At 32.9% G+C, this 16,921-nt stretch overlaps 1 protein-coding gene across 1 annotated transcript in view; it reads right to left on the reverse strand.

Moving 5' to 3' along the window:
- Window positions 1-2,746: 2,746 nt before the first annotated feature.
- The window catches only part of tcf3a (transcription factor 3a), a 38,908-nt gene continuing 24,733 nt past the window's right edge, over window positions 2,747-16,921 (reverse strand). Inside the window, exons 13-16 of the mRNA XM_056272672.1 lie at window positions 16,632-16,867; window positions 12,782-12,805; window positions 5,007-5,126; window positions 2,747-3,332 (exon numbers count right to left, since the gene is read on the reverse strand). Coding sequence (XP_056128647.1) covers window positions 5,014-5,126; window positions 12,782-12,805; window positions 16,632-16,867 — 373 coding nt within the window. The 3' untranslated portion in view covers window positions 2,747-3,332; window positions 5,007-5,013. The remainder of the gene's footprint in view (window positions 3,333-5,006; window positions 5,127-12,781; window positions 12,806-16,631; window positions 16,868-16,921) is intronic.

Consider the following 16,921-nt stretch of genomic DNA (forward strand, 5'->3'; position numbering starts at 1 on the left):
TGTGTGTGTGTGTGTGATGGGCAGGTTTAGGGATAGGGGCAGTGTGTGTGTGTGTGATGGGCAGGTTTAGGGATAGGGGCAGTGTGTGTGTGTGATGGGCAGGTTTAGGGATAGGGGCAGTGTGTGTGTGTGTGTGTGTGATGGGCAGGTTTAGGGATAGGGGCAGTGTAGGGGGATAGAATATAGTTTGTCCAGTATAAAGGTCATTACGCCTATGGAATGTCCTCATATATCACAAAAAACACAGCTGTGTGTGTGTGAGTGTGTGTTTGTGAGTGTGTGTGTGTGTGACGGGCAGGTTTAGGGTTAGTGTGTGTGTGTGTGTGTGTGTGTGAGTGTGTGAGTGAGTGAGTGATTGTGTGAGTGAGTGTGTTTGTGAGTGATTGTGTGAGTGAGTGAGTGAGTGAGTGTGTGTGTGTGTGTGTGTGTGTGTGTGTGCAGAACAGAATTCATGCAAACCTCTCAATGTTTACAAAGAAAGTACTTTATTTGCTCAGAGGAGCAAGAATTCACTTTAACATACATCTGGAATTCTCATGTCCCTCTTCATGTGAATTTATAAAATATTCTCAAGTTGAAGCCACAAGACGTGACGTTTCAATAAAACCTGACTGACTCCAGGATAAAACTGAACAAAACGATGCAGGCACTAGTACATAATCACTCCCCGCGTCCGGAGAATGAGGAAGGCCACTCTCTCTCCTTTCAGAGTTACATTTTTGCAATACATAAACAAGAATAATTCATATAATCATCTTTTAGTGGTAAAAGACGATGTTAGTACTAATGAAGAAAAACAAAAATGATCTCTAGAGATAAACTCGGTACTGTGTTTACCTTCAATTTGGAACGAAAACGTCTACGAATGAAACCACTAAATGTTGGTTTCCTCAATTTTGGGCAGGTATTGACACAAACGCAGTATTTTGCACAGTGATTATTTACCTTATAAACAAGTGTGAGAAAACGCACAAATTGGCATCTCTAATTTCTTAAAAAAAAAAAAAAAAAAAAAAAACTAATTATTTCCAAGCTCTCCCATTATAAAAAAAAAAAAAAAAAAAAAAAAAAAAAAAAAAACCTTACAAAAATTGCAACAGAAATATGAAACACAATTTGTTCCTGGCAACTAGTTTTTTGCCATTTATCTAACATTTAAAATCAACATAGATAATAACAAAAACATGTTAACACAAACATTTAACAGAACTTTATAAAAGAAGTAAAAAAAAACTCGGGTCGTCCTGTAAAGACCCTTCGCAAAACCCACAATCTAGTTCTCTACTCTTCAGTAGAGACACGGACCAACTCTGCCGTTAGAGTTGATGAAACGCACCAGCGCGGACGAACCGGAGGATTACTTGCGCAGTGAAGGTCAGTTTGTGTCGAGTGTGAAATGCTCAAAGACTCGTGTGGTTCAGTTCGAGACGGTATAAAAATGAGTTGCTAATGTAAATGAGACGCACTAAAAACAGAATATCATCCAGCGTTTCCCAATACTGATGAAACACACAGGAGAACACAAGCTCTGGTGAATGATGGCAGACGTTAGAAGGAATCGCACAAAAACAGCGACACATTTCACCCCGAAAAATAATAATGATATGTTGATTCATTTTCTTCAGGCGATTGTGGTTTGTGTGTGTATTTATATATATATATATACATACACAAATTGTGATGTTTTATAGCTATATATATATATACACACACACAAATGGTGATGTATTTTTATAGCTATATATATACACACACACACAAATTGTGATGTTTTATAGCTATATATATATATATGCTCACACACAAATGGTGATGTATTTTTATAGCTATATATATATACACACACAAATGGTGTTTTTATAGCTATATATATATACGCACAAATGGTGATGTTTTTTATAGCTATATATATATACAAATGGTGTTTTTATAGCTATATATACACACACAAATGGTGATGTTTTTATAGCTATATATATATACACACACACAAATGGTGTTGTTTTTATAGCTATATATACACACAAATGGTGAATTGTTTATAGCTATATATATATATACAAACACAAATGGTGTTTTTATAGCTATATATATACACACACACAAATGGTGTTTTTTTATAGCTATTTATATATATATATATATACACACAAATGGTGATGTTTTTATAGCTATATATACACACACAAATGGTGATGTTTTTATAGCTATATATATAGCTTAAAAAATCAACATTTTTATGCATGTATACATATATATAGTGTGTGTATGTGTTCATGTATATACAAAAAATGTTGATTATTTAGCTATATATATATATATATATATACATATATGTGTGTGTGTGTATATATATATATATATATATATATTCACACATATATAAATTCATCAACATTTTTTATGTATACATATATACACATACAAATGTTGATGTATATATTTTTCTTCAGATATATAGATTATCTGAGGAAAATTAACAAAACACATACACACACATATATATATATATATATATAAATAAATTAAGACCTACATTTAGGATAATTATGATTTTTGTCCATAAGCATTACTTGAGTTTTCTTTTGAATGATTGATTCTTAATTCATATTCTACTGTAATACAGTAAAAATAAATACTGTAATACAATGTTTTTTTAAATTTAAATCAGCATAAAAGGACAAGACTCTCAAACAAACACTCCAATACGTATAATCTGTTTACATTACAGGTAAACGTCAATTAAAAATAAATCTAAATATCCTTAAAAAAACAGGCATAATTTTCTTGGAAGAAAAATATTTAGGTTTTAAAGGGTGAAACGTGACGTTTTTTTGCGTGATCCGCGCATCCCCAAAAACAACGTGTATCAAAAATGCATTTCCTTCCAACATCTTAAACACAAAACGGTACAAAAAAGAAAGTTAAACTTGAATACATTTACTACAAAAAGAAGGAATCTGTTCCCACAGCGGAGCTTGACCTCTCGTTGAATAGCAAAGGCTCATGGGTCGGTGTGTGTGTGTGTGTGTGTGTGTGTGTGTGCTATATAACAGCACACTGTAATTCTGACATCACTCCATCAACAGCAGGACGGTCCCGGGCCGTTTCTCACGGGTGATTTCCACCAATGGTCCATGAATGTGTGTGTTCGTGAGCACATACTGTGTTTAGAGCCGAGCGAGCGGCTCGGGAAGTGTACTGTGTGTATGTGAGTCTTCCAACACATCTGTTTATAATATATAAATCAAGAATGTGTGTATGTGTGTGGACTCTGGAACAAGAACAGGAAGATAAGGCCACGTCGACGGAGAGATTCCTTGCGTCAGGATCTGTCCAGGGCGAAAACAACAACAGAGCATCAGAAATGCATTCAAGATGTAAGCTGGTTTTCATTCATTCAGAGCAAAAACAGATTTTAACCGCAATGTTTGTTGTGGAAACTTGAAGAGGAGCTATTATGCTTTTTTTTTACATGTTTATCTTTCATGTTTGAGCATGAAAAGGAGTTATTCGCTATATCAGCGTCACTGAAACGACTGTTAAAAAATTGAGACAAATGGCTAGTGGTGACATCAGCGGCAATCCACCTGTCACTCAAGTGGCCACGCCCCTAATTATGCAGAGCTTTAAGGCTTAATATCTTATAAACGGATGAGTTATAAAAAAATTCACCCGTCTCACAGTCGTCATGAAGGGCAACATTAGCGATATAGACCAAAACCACTTTTTGTACCAGACTGTAAACATGTTTTTTTCTGCTGTAAAGTTGGGCATTTTAACATGCGGGTCTATGGGATTGAGTCTCTTCTGCAGCCGGCCTCTAGTGGCCAGTGGAGGAACTGCAGTTTAACTCACTCAGTGTTGATTCAAGAGAGACGGGGTGGTTGCCGCTTGCATCATTGTAGTAATACATGGTTATAATATTCCTCATAATATTTAATGCGCAGAATAAAGGGGCGGGGCCTGGTTGAGTTAGTAGTGTGTTAAACTGGCGGTTATGGAAAGGGGCGGGACTTTCCCCAAACACACACTGTGTGCTCGACCAATCACAACACACTGATCCAGCCGACCAATCAGAGCACAGTGTGCTTTTCAGAAGGAGGGGCTTCATAGAGACAGGAACTAAACAGAGCGTTACTGAATTAAAATGCTAAGTAATTAAAATGCAATATACTGTATGTCAAGGAACTTGGCATAATTTCGATGAATAAATCAAAAGTAGGGCTTAATCAAATAGAGATATGGAGTACTGTCTGTGAATATTAAAGCACTGTTGAAATATTGAGTCTGCATGTTCTGCATAATAGTGATACAAATTATTATTAAGGATACTGTTATTAAGGAATATCACAATTTTAGCCATGTTTTAAACCATAAACCAGCACATTGTTTGCCCAAAATAAAAGGAATGGTTAAATTTTCATTTGATTACATTGTAAAAAGCTTTATTAAATTGTAAATGTTTACTGCTTTCATTTTATTAAAACCATTTTTTATAATAAATTTGTATTGTAATTTATATGTTGTAGGGCACTATTATTGTAAAATAAAATAAAATTAAAAAGAAATAAAAAAATATTACAAAGGGCCCTAAAAATATTAATTTTGCTTTTAATAAATCGATGTTAAATTGAACAAGCTCAATTAATTCGACAGGTTTTTTAAATGACTAAAATGTAATTTAGCTATTAAAGTGAAATCCAGAAAAATTAAAACACATTTATAATCACATGAATAATCACATTTATACCTTTAATGGCATGCAAGTCGCTTTGGATAAACACATCTGCCAAATGCATGAATATAATAAATCCAAATTCAGCATTTTAATCATACGGCAATAATATTATATCGTGAGTTCAGTATCGTGATATGGATCGAATCGTGATATGGATCGAATCGTGACATGAGGGTATCGTTACACCCATAATAAATGCATCTGCCAAATGCATGAATATAATAAATAAAATCTAACTGTCACACACACACACACACACACACACCTGAATGTTACATGTGTCCGTGTCCGTCTCCACCCAGACCAGACAGCATCTGAGGGTCTCCCGTGACCTTCTCCTCCTCCCTCCTCTTCAGACACGCCGCCTTCGGGTTCAGATTACGCTCTGGAGGACACAGGGATTCACATCACACATTACAGGGAGCGTTTACACTGAGCCGCTTCACCTCACTGTGATCTGACACAGTCAAACAGCAGTGGAGGAGCGCAAGAGTCACTTCTGGACGGATGGAAGAGCAAGAAACACTGTGTGATTTAGACAAGTGCGACATGATGCTAGAAAACCACACGTCTGGTTCAGAATTAATTTTTATTACAATGTGCAATGTGACATTTTAATACTATTTATGCTATATATAGGTTTTTTTGTGCATTTTTGTACAATATTTAGATAAAAAAAAAGTATTTATACATCAGGACAGAATTAAAAAAAGTATTTATTCATTACATTAATTTAACTACAATATACAGTAAAGAGAATCTAATGAAAATTTAACTTGATACAATATATTTTTTAATATATATATAAAATATTTACAAACAAATACATAAATATAAAGTAAAAAAATTATCAGGAAAATAGTTATATAATTTACCATTTTTTAATTAATAAAAATATAAATACATTATATATATTATTTAAATTATAATAAACATGTATATATAATTTTATAATAATATAATTAGAATTATATATAATATAATAAATATTTGAATTATTTAAAATGATTAAATTATAATTTATATAATTATATGCATAAAAAATAAAATATATATATACAATTTTAATTTCTTATATGCATACATATTTCATTTTATTATAATACAATAATAATTTACATTTCATTATTTTATATAAAATTATTACATTATTTATATTTAAAATATAAAATGTACATAATATATGCATATGAGTTATTCATATAAAAAAATATATAAAAGTTGTATTTCTTATATGCATATATATATAATTTTATTATAATACAATAAGAATTTACATTTCATTTCATTATTTTATATAAAATGATTACATTATTTATATTTAAAATAATATAAAAATGTACATAATATATGCATATGAGAGTTATTCATATATATATATATATATATATATATATATTTTTTTATATATATATATAATTGTCATCAAATTTCACAATGCAAACAAATTGTAATGATCATAAGGCGGCTTAATTTTCCACAACAAATACAATTTCTTTCTTTAATTTTTTTTGGTGAATTTATCATATAAACTATATAAAATTGTCAATGTCACACGCAACAAATCGTAACGGTCAAAATGCGGCTTGATTTTTTTATTTATAAAACAAACAAATATTTCCTCTTTTTTGGGGGAAATGTGACTTGTTTTTGTGAGATTCACTCCAACATCTTTTGTCATTCCAATCATAATCAATCAGTCCAAGTGCTAATCTTTTAAAGAAAGCGGTGTGCAAATGTCGTCATCCTACTTGTGTACATCACAAGGCAGAAGGTGTTCAACAGTGAGATGTTAAAGCTCAGCACACACACACACACACACACACAGGTTAGTGTAAGCGAGGAGAGAGCTCTCAGTAGCAGGGGTGTGTCTCGTGATTCTTGGCAGGACGTAGTGTTGTCAAAGTACTGATTTCGGCACCAAATCGGTACTGAAATTGTAAAAAAGTGACGCTTTGAGCAAAATCATAAACTCCTCTGATTGGCCGTTGTGTCACGTGCTCATCGTATACGTTCAATTCAAGTCACGTTTATTTGTATAGCGCTTTTCACAATACGCATCATTTCAAAGCAGCTTTACAGAAAGTGCACGAGTCCACATTACAACTTACAGTGATCTGTCATCAGAGGAAACGCTCTAAGTATTTCAGAAATATACATATACAAAATCACAGCTAGTGAGAAATGTATTAATTTAAACAATGTAATAGTTTAATGCAGAAACAATGAGCTCATTGAAGTAATGATTACTTGTTTGATAACAGATGATTATGATATTTAGAAAATGTAGCATTGGTGTGTGTTGATTCAGAGTTTGCGTTTTTGTCTTGAACGTTTTTTAAATGCTTCGGAATGTTCAGAGAAGATTTAAAAGTAACATTCCGATAACGTTTGCAGAATTCTAAAATGTTCGCTTAACGTTCACACAACCCAGAAGAAACATTAAAAAACTGGACGTTCGGAGATAACGTTGGGAAAACGTTCTTAACATGTTTGTTGGGTCTGGGATTCAAAATCTCATTTTAAACCTTGAAATAGAGAAAGTTTTGTGATTGTGAAACACAACTGAAAGTCTCTCTGATCATGTGACTTCAAGATCACGCTGGAGAACACGATCATGAAGCTCCAGTGCTATTCTCATTATGTTTATGCTTATTTTATTTTAAAAGGAACACTGCATTTGTGTCCATCATATAAATGTTCGGAGTTTGCGTCATCTGAAGTCTTCGCTACTATGATCAACACACAGAAGTGTTTGAAAGCACAAGCGTCATTGATGTATATTTACATGTTTTTGAAGCGTTGATCATCGTCTCTTTAATGGGGTTTTCCCCAGCGTTGCACTGATTGCCCTCCCACATGATTACACCAGTAGCCAACTTCCCTTTTCACCTTTAAAAGCAGCAAGACGGATGGCAGAAGCGGGCGGTCTATTTGATTTGATTGCTTTTGATACTTGCTTATGTTTCTTTTTTTGGCACTACAGCACATTACACTCAACGGCCAATCAGAGGAGCTTTCGATTCCGCTCAACGGCGCTGAAAGAGTCACATTTCTTAAATTTCAGTACCGACTATGGTTTGTTAGGATTGGTCAACCATTGGTTTGTTGATCTGGAATCTGACGGTGCAAAAAAACGAAACATTGAGAAAATCGCCTTTAAAGTTGTCCATTTATGTTCGCATTCACTCACAAAAATAAATGTTTTAAATATTTACAGTAGAAAAATTTACAAAATATCATCATGGAACATGATCTTTACTTAACATCCTAATGATTTTTGGCATAAAGGAAAAATCGATCACTTTGACCCGAATTTGTATTAATAACAAATATAGCCGTGCAACTTGTTTAACTGGCTTTGTGATCCAGGGTCACATATCCGATGAGCACGTGTGGAGTTTACATTTACATTTATTAATTTAGCAGACGCTTTTATCCAAAGCGACTTACAAATGACAACAGTTAAACTAACAATATGCAAGTGCGCAAGACGACCCTTCCCAGTTTAATCTAACGCATGTACTTTTTATTTATTTTATGAATGGATACAGTAGAGAAATAGAAGAGAAAGTGTTAGTATTAATGGATCAAGTGTTGCCGAAGGTTTACGATTTACGATCAGGTTTACGATGCCGCTCAAAGCGTCACATTTTTAAAACTTCAGTACCGAAATCGGTACTTTTGACAACTGTAGCCGGACGGTTCGGGTCCAGGTATGGTGTCCTACCTCGCACCTGCCTCTCCAGGCCCAGGATCACCTGCACGGCCTGCTGGAGGATGATGAGTTTAGTCTGAGCCTTGTCGCTCTTCAGGTGCGTCTGACACATGCGGCCCAGCTCCCTGAAGGCCTCGTTAATGTCCCGCACGCGCACGCGCTCGCGAGCGTTATTGGCCATGCGTCGCTCGCGCTCGCGCTGCTCCTTCTCCTCCGCCGTCAGACACTCCTCCGACACGCTGCTGCCGGGGGCAACCAGGCGCTCGTTAGACACCTCGTTAACTCATTTAGACTCTCGTTGAGTCCATTCTACACATGCATGAACTGTGTTGGCTTCATTAAGTTGCAACGACTGAAGAACCTGTTCATTACTGTAGATTTGCTCTGCATGGTTTCCAAAGTCTCTGGATGAAGTATATAACTTTTTATTATTTAATATTATTAAATTACACTTGATATCTAGAACAATATTTACATTTTATAAAGTATTACATACATATAAAAAAGATAATATATATATATATATATATATATATATATATATATATAGAGAGAGAGAGAATTTTATAGTTTTTATATAAAAATTTTTTAATTAAAATGATTAAATTATAATTTATATATTATATGCATATAAGAAATAAGTTATGATTTTAAATAATAAACAAATTAAAATATAATAATTCAAATTATATTATATTATAATAGAATTTTATATATATATATATATATATAATATAGAATTTGTATAATTTTAAATAAATATTTGAAATAGAATTTGTTAATTAAATATAATATATGTATATACAAAATAATATATATATATATATATATATATATCAAATTCTATTATAATATAATTTGAATTATTATATTTTAATTTGTTTATTATTTAAAATCATTCAATTATATTTAGAATATTAAATTGTATATTATATATACAAAATCAAAATATTATAAATATCATGTTTATATATATTAATATTATAATATAAATATAATATTAATTAACATTAATAGTAATTATAAATATTATACAGTAATAATATAATAATTATTATATTTTAATTTGTTTATTATTTAAAATCATTCAATTATATTTAGAATATTAAATTGTATATTATATATATACAAAATCAAAATAAGATATAAAATCTAAATTTTATAAATATCAATTATAATGTTTATATATTAATATAATATAAATATAATATTAATTAACATTAATAGTAATTATAAATATTATAGAGTAATAATATATTATTAAAAATGTATAATATATACATATATATACACATACTTTTCCACAGCGTTAAAATGTCCTAAAAATTCCCTGCAGAACTCTAGTATCATTACGCAAAACCAATCCTGTTAAACATTAGGATTCCAGAACCAGCTTTCTGCTTTACTTCAGACCAATGCTGAGACCAACAGGGAGAGCCTGATTAAAGCCGAAGCCAGTTAAACGAGGGATGACGAGAAGATCCAGCGGAGGAGAGGAGAGCGGGTCTGATCCTGAGCATCTCGCGTTCATCGGGAATCGGCACGCAATCTCGGAACAAGACACCGACGGGCGGATCACAGAGGCTGCGTTTACATGCACAACTCCAGCTTCTAGCGGACTCAATTCATTACGATTGAGGATTCTGAATGTAATCTGAATGTAATGTTTACATTTTTTCTTGTTGTCGGTTCCAGTGGTGTGGATTGAACTGCGAAAAAGGCATTTAAATGTGCAGCTCCTTCAGCCGGGAATAATCGTACAAAATAAGTTGAAACTCAGGTTTCATTGGACATTTTTAAAGTGATTTTGAAAGACTTGGAGACAGAAACATCTGTTTTGTAGATGCTTTGCCTGACTTATGTATTGATTTACTTACTTTATTATTAAATTAGTGAATGAGTTTATTATTAAATTAGTGAATGATATTTGTTAAACCCACTTGAGTTGTGTTGCTGATAATCTTGGTCAGGACGCTCTTGCAAAAGAGATTTTTAATCTCAATGTGCTTTCTTTCCTGGTAAAATAAAGGTCATTACGTTATTTATACGTCATTATGCTATTTCAACGTCATTGCGCTACTTTTACGTCATTACGCTATTTCTACATTGCGCTATTTCTATGTCATTACGCTATTTCTACGTCATCACGCTATTTCTACGCCATTACGCTATTTCTACGTCATTACGCACGCTATTTCTACGTCATTACGCCATTTCTACGTCGTTACGCTATTTCTACGTCATTACGCACGCTATTTCTACGTCATTACGCCATTTCTACATCATTACGCTATTTCTACGTCATTACGCTATTTCTACGTCAATGCGCTCTTTCTACGTCATTACGTTATTTCTACATCATTACGCCATTTCGACGTCATTGCGCTACTTTTATGACATTACGCTATTTCTACGTCATCACACTATTTCTATGCCATTTCTGTCATTACGCACGCTATTTCTACGTCATTACGCTATTTCTACGTCATCACGCTATTTCTACGTCATCACGCTATTTCTACGTCATTACGCTATTTCTACGTCATCACGCTACTTCTACGTCATTGCGCTACTTCTACGTCATTACGCTACTTCTACGTCATTACGCTACTTCTACGTCATTACGCTATTTCAACGTCATTGCGCTACTTTTACGTCATTACGCTATTTCTACATTGCGCTATTTCTACGTTATTACGCTATTTCTACGTCATCACGTCATTACGCTATTTCTACGCCATTACGCTACTTCTATGTCATTACGCACGCTATTTCTACGTCATCACGCTATTTCTACGTCATCACGCTCTTTCTACGTCATTATGTTATTTCTACGTCATCACGCACACCATTTCAAGGTCATTACGCTATTTCTACGTCATTACGCTATTTCAACGTCATTACGCTATTTCTACGTCATCACGCTATTTCTACGTCATCACGCTATTTCTACGTCATTACGCTATTTCTACGTCATCGCGCTATTTCTACGGCATTACGCTATTTTAACGTCATCGCGTTATTTCTACATCATTGCGCTATTTCAACGTCATTACGCTATTTCAACGTCATTACGCTATTTCAACGACATTACGCTATTTCAACGTTATTACGCTATTTCTACGTCGTTACGCTATTTCAACGCCATTACGCTATTTCAACGTCATTATGCTATTTCTACGTCATTACGCTATTTCAACGTTATTACGCTATTTCTACATCATCACGTTAATTCTACATCATTACGCTATTTCAACGTCATTACGCTATTTCTACGTCATCACGCTATTTCTACGTCATCACGCTATTTCTACGTCATCGCGCTATTTCTACGGCATTACGCTATTTTAACGTCATTACGCTATTTCTACGTCATCGCGTTATTTCTACATCATTACGCTATTTCAACGTCATTACGCTATTTCAACGCCATTACGCTATTTCAACGTCATTACGCTATTTCAACGTCATTACGCTATTTCTACGTCATTACGCTATTTCTACGTCATTACGCTATTTCTACGTCATTGCACATGCGCAGTCCTTTCAGTTTCGGTTTTCAATCCGATCAAGTCTCCACATGTTCTCTCGATCGGATTATAAAAGGAACAAACCGACCACTTTCAATCCGATCGAAATTTAATTGGGATCGAGCTCAATCGGATCGATTAAGGCGTTTACATGAAGGCTTTTCTGAGCCGTCAATACGATTACTAGCGGATTATTCATGTGCATGTAAACGTAGCCAGTGTCAGTGGGTTTCAGGAGGCCTGTGGGAACTGCCACGGAGCGAAAGAGCGCAAGTGACAGACGAGAGGACAGCAAGATGAGAGAGATGCACCGTCTGCCCAGAACCGAACAGAAACACACACTGCCACTGAGAGAGCCAGACAGAAGACAAGATGAGGTGAATGCGACTGTCTCATCGTAAACGCATCCCGCTGGTGAGATGCATTTATGCAGCATGAGACTAAAAAAAAACCTGCAAAGAAAAAAGGGCTGAAGAACAGATGGAGAGATGGGTAAAAAGAAAAACAACCTGGCAAACAGAGGGTTAAACATGACATGCAAGCATTAATCAGATCGTTACAATCCGAAAGCGACTAGAAGGAAACACAAATGAACTTCGAATCTTCTAATCTGCGAGGTTAATGCCTGCGGAAGAAGCCTTTCATAGCAGATCAAAGGGAAAACGGACATGCAACAGTAAAAAAGAAAAGAAAAAAGGAAACTATAAAATGTGTGAAGACAGATTTAAAAGGATTGGTTGCATGCATTATGCATTATTAAAGGAATAATCAAAACCCCATCATTTACTCAACCCTCATGTCTCGCGTGTTTCTTTTCTGGAAAACAAAACGAGAGATTTATCAGGTTACTGACGCCTCTTTTCATTTGCATGATGCGCACAGATTATGTAAAACATCAGAAATGACAAAAGAAGCACTATAAGAGTCATAATAATAGTCCAGACAAGAAGTGCACTATATTTCATGTCTTCGTTCTGAGGTCATGTGATCATTTTAACAGACTGAAAAATCTTAATCTGTGCATTTGTTTATTTATACTTGGCATGTCAATACATGTTTGCACCAGAGTTAACTAAAACTATTAAAACATTTTTGTTAATTGAAATAAAATAAGATAAGAATAGATGAACAACAAACTAAGAAAATGAAATGTTGCATTAGCAACTAACTGAAATAAGTTGAAGCACTATAATAACGATCTGGACATAAATAACTAAAACTGAACTAAAACTAAAAACTGAGATAAAAATAAATTCAACCGTATATTAAAAAAAAAAGTAATAAAATGACAAATGTGCATAAAATTACTAAATTAATAATTTTAATCATTTATTAAATTATAAAATTATTAAATATATAATTATTAAATTATAATTTACATGTATATAAAATTGTGCATATTAGAAATACAAATTCTAATTAAAAAAAATTAATATATCTATAATATAAATATAATAAATTAATATTATATTTCTCATAATAAAAAAAAAAAAAAAAAAAAATATATATATATATATATATATATATATATATATAATTTTATTATAAATTGAATATTTTTTTAATTTAGGTTTAAAATATAAAATGTAATATGTATGCATATAAGAAAGAAAAAATATATATGTAACATTTTATTATAATTAGAATTTTTACATAAAATATGCATATAAGAAAGAAACTATATAAAAAACTATTTATTACAAAATAATTTGAATTTTTATATTTTTATTATTTAAAGTCATTAAATTATAAATTATATTCAGAATATTACATTTTATATATTATTTATAAGCATATTAAAACCCATGACAGTACATAAATACTAATAATACTAAAATACGGCCAAGTTTGAAATCACAAATGTTTATTTTTGTTTATTTTTTTAAGTGTTGTTGCAAATGTGAATGCATGACTGATGCACCAGAACGACTGAAGACGAACACAGTATTTTTATGAGAAACAGACCTGAATTTAAGTCTATCATTTGACTTCAGAAGACTAGAAATATAGTGTACAAGATATATGGGTTACTTTCACTATGCCTTTTTGGGCTTGACAGTCCTTTGCTTAGGTTGAGTAAAAGACGAAATGTACATTTTGGGCGTAACTAACTACTGCGGCTAGCTTCAATCTTAGTTTGTTAGTTGCATGAATCTTGCAAGCAGACAGAAAATGGGAAGGGATGAAATGACAGATGACAGAATCACATGCAGAAAGTGCAGACAGTCCCACAATCACCCTAAACGGACGCCTGTGTGGGCCGCGGAAGGCATGACGACCAAGATTAATCTGATGCATCATAATTATTAAAAGAAAATGTTCTGGGGTTTAATGCAACTTGGTTGGCTGTTTCTAGGGCGTATTTTTCAGGCAAGACACCACAGGCAAAAAAAAAAATCGTTGATTACATTAATTATTGCTCGTTAATTATTGCAAAAATGTTTTTTTTACAACTTGTTTAAATATGCAAATGATGCATTATCTAATCGGGCCCTATAATATTATCATCTCAAACACAGAAACTCAAAGGTCTTCACGGCAACCCGTCAAAATAAAAGTTCGGTTTAACTTGAAGAAAGTGTGACAGAAATATATTAGTGTTGTCATAATAGTTATAACAAGAAAATATTATTAAATAAAAAAATTATGGAATAATACATTTTTCCTCCATGTTTTAATTAAAAGAAAAACGTGTTTAATTGTATATGATTAAAATATTTAAATTAATGTTTTATGCCTTGATTGCCAACAAAAATTCAAATTAAATTAAAAAGTATTAAATTGTTGGTTTTATTAATTCAATTAATTAGACATGCTTTTTGATTATAAATTGGTTACGTTACGCCATTAAAATGGAGTCCAGAAAACTTAGTTTTCTTTTTTTTTTTTTTTTTTTTTTTATATTTCATAGGGCCCTAAACATGTAATTGTTGTTAGATTTTTAATAAATTGATGTTAAACTGAATAACTTTCATGATTTCAATCAATTAGGCAAGTTTTTGTTTACTAACATTTAATTTAACCAAAAATTAAGACAGCAAAAAATTAATTTGGGAAAAAATAAAATGGATTTCTTAATCTAATTAAATATGGACTGATTTGCATACATTTCCAGAACAGAAATCCGAACATTAGATAATGCCAGGTTCAAAATCATTTCATACTTTATTTTTGATTTGAATCACTGAATAAATCAAATTACGATCAACAGACTTAGAAGAATTAGGAATAAAATACTACATAAACTGGTGAATGATATTCGAAGAATCACTTCAGAATAAAACTAAAGTTTAGTGTGTGTAAGGAGATTACTGACTCAAACTCGCTGCCTGTAAAAATATGGATTGCAATTGAAATCTACAATCGCAAATAGATAAAGTGCAATAAAATAATGCATTTTGTATGAAAAGTTACACGTAATGAAAAGCCAAACATACGGAAGAGGATTAGGGCAAAGCAATAATAAAAAAATAAAACCATCTTGAGATTAAAGTCATTATAATGCGAAATTAAACTCGTTAAATTTCGAGAATAAAGTCGAAATACAATCTTGAGAATAAACTCATTAAATTTCGAGAATAATGTCGTGTTTTGAGAAAAAAATCGTTAAATTTAGAGAAAAAAACTCTAAATACAATCTTTAGAATAAACTCGTTAAATTTTGAGAATAAAGATTGTATTTCGAGTTTTTTTTCTCGAAATTTAACTAGTTTTTTCTCAAAACACGACATTATTCTCGATATTTAATGAGTTTATTCTCAAGATTGTATTTTGAGTTTTTTTTCTCGAAATTTAACTTGTTTTTTCTCGAAACACAACGTCTTTATTCTCGATATTTAATGAGTTTATTCTCAAGATTGTATTCCGATTTTTTTCCTCAAAATGTAACGAGTTTTTTCTCGAAACACAACGACTTTATTCTCGAAATTTAAAGAGTTTATTCTCAAGATTGTATTTCAACTTTTTTTTCTCTAAATTTAACGAGTTCTTTCTCAAAACACGACATTATTCTCGATATTCAATGAGTTTATTCTCAAGATTGTATTTAAACTTTTTTTCTCTAAATTTAACAATTTTTTTCTCAAAACACGACTTTATTCTCAATATTTAATGAGATTATTCTCAAGATTGTATTTCAACTTTTTTTTTCTCAAAATTTAACGAGTTTTTTCTCAAAACACGACATTATTCTCAATATTTAATGAGATTATTCTCAAGATTGTATTCCAACTTTTTTCTCTAAATTTAACGAGTTTTCTCGAAACACGACTTTATTCTCGATATTTAATGAGTTTATTCTCAAGATTGTATTTCAACTTTTTTCTCTAAATTTAACAAGTTTAATTTCGCATTACAATGACTTTAATCTCGAGATGGTTTTATTTTTTTTTACTATTGCTTGGCCCTAATCCTCTTCCGTACAAACAGCCCAAACTCGCCCAATGCACGAAAAACGCTTTTATCCTGTAGTGTCTTGCCTTTTTGCACCCAAAACATCATGCATTTAAATCCCTCATGCAACCAATCCGCCGTCGTCGTCCTCCCCTCGCGACCCAATCAGGCGTTCGGACCACAGACAAGATCTCCGCGGTTCTGCTGGTTCTCACTGATCGGAGGTCAGAGGTCAGTCGCACACACTGACCTCGCACTTGCTGCTCCAGGTTGAGAATAACGTTTACGGCCTGGTGCAGGATGAGCAGTTTGGTCTGAGGTTTCTCATTGCTCAGGTGGAGCTGGCACATGCGGCCCAGCTCTTTGAAGGCCTCGTTGATGTCGCGCACGCGCAAACGCTCACGGGCGTTATTGGCCACGCGCCGCTCTTTCTCCCGCTCCGCCTTCACCTCCACCGGCAAGTCCTCGTCATCCTCGTCTTCTTGACTTCATGGGTCAGAGGAACAAAGGGGTGAGAAGGGGTCACAGGTAAAACATTCA

The sequence above is a fragment of the Rhinichthys klamathensis genome, unplaced genomic scaffold (genome assembly GCF_029890125.1).
Source record: "Rhinichthys klamathensis goyatoka isolate OS25496 unplaced genomic scaffold, OSU_Roscu_1.1 h1tg000342l_1, whole genome shotgun sequence".
Taxonomy (NCBI): Eukaryota; Metazoa; Chordata; class Actinopteri; order Cypriniformes; family Leuciscidae; genus Rhinichthys; species Rhinichthys klamathensis.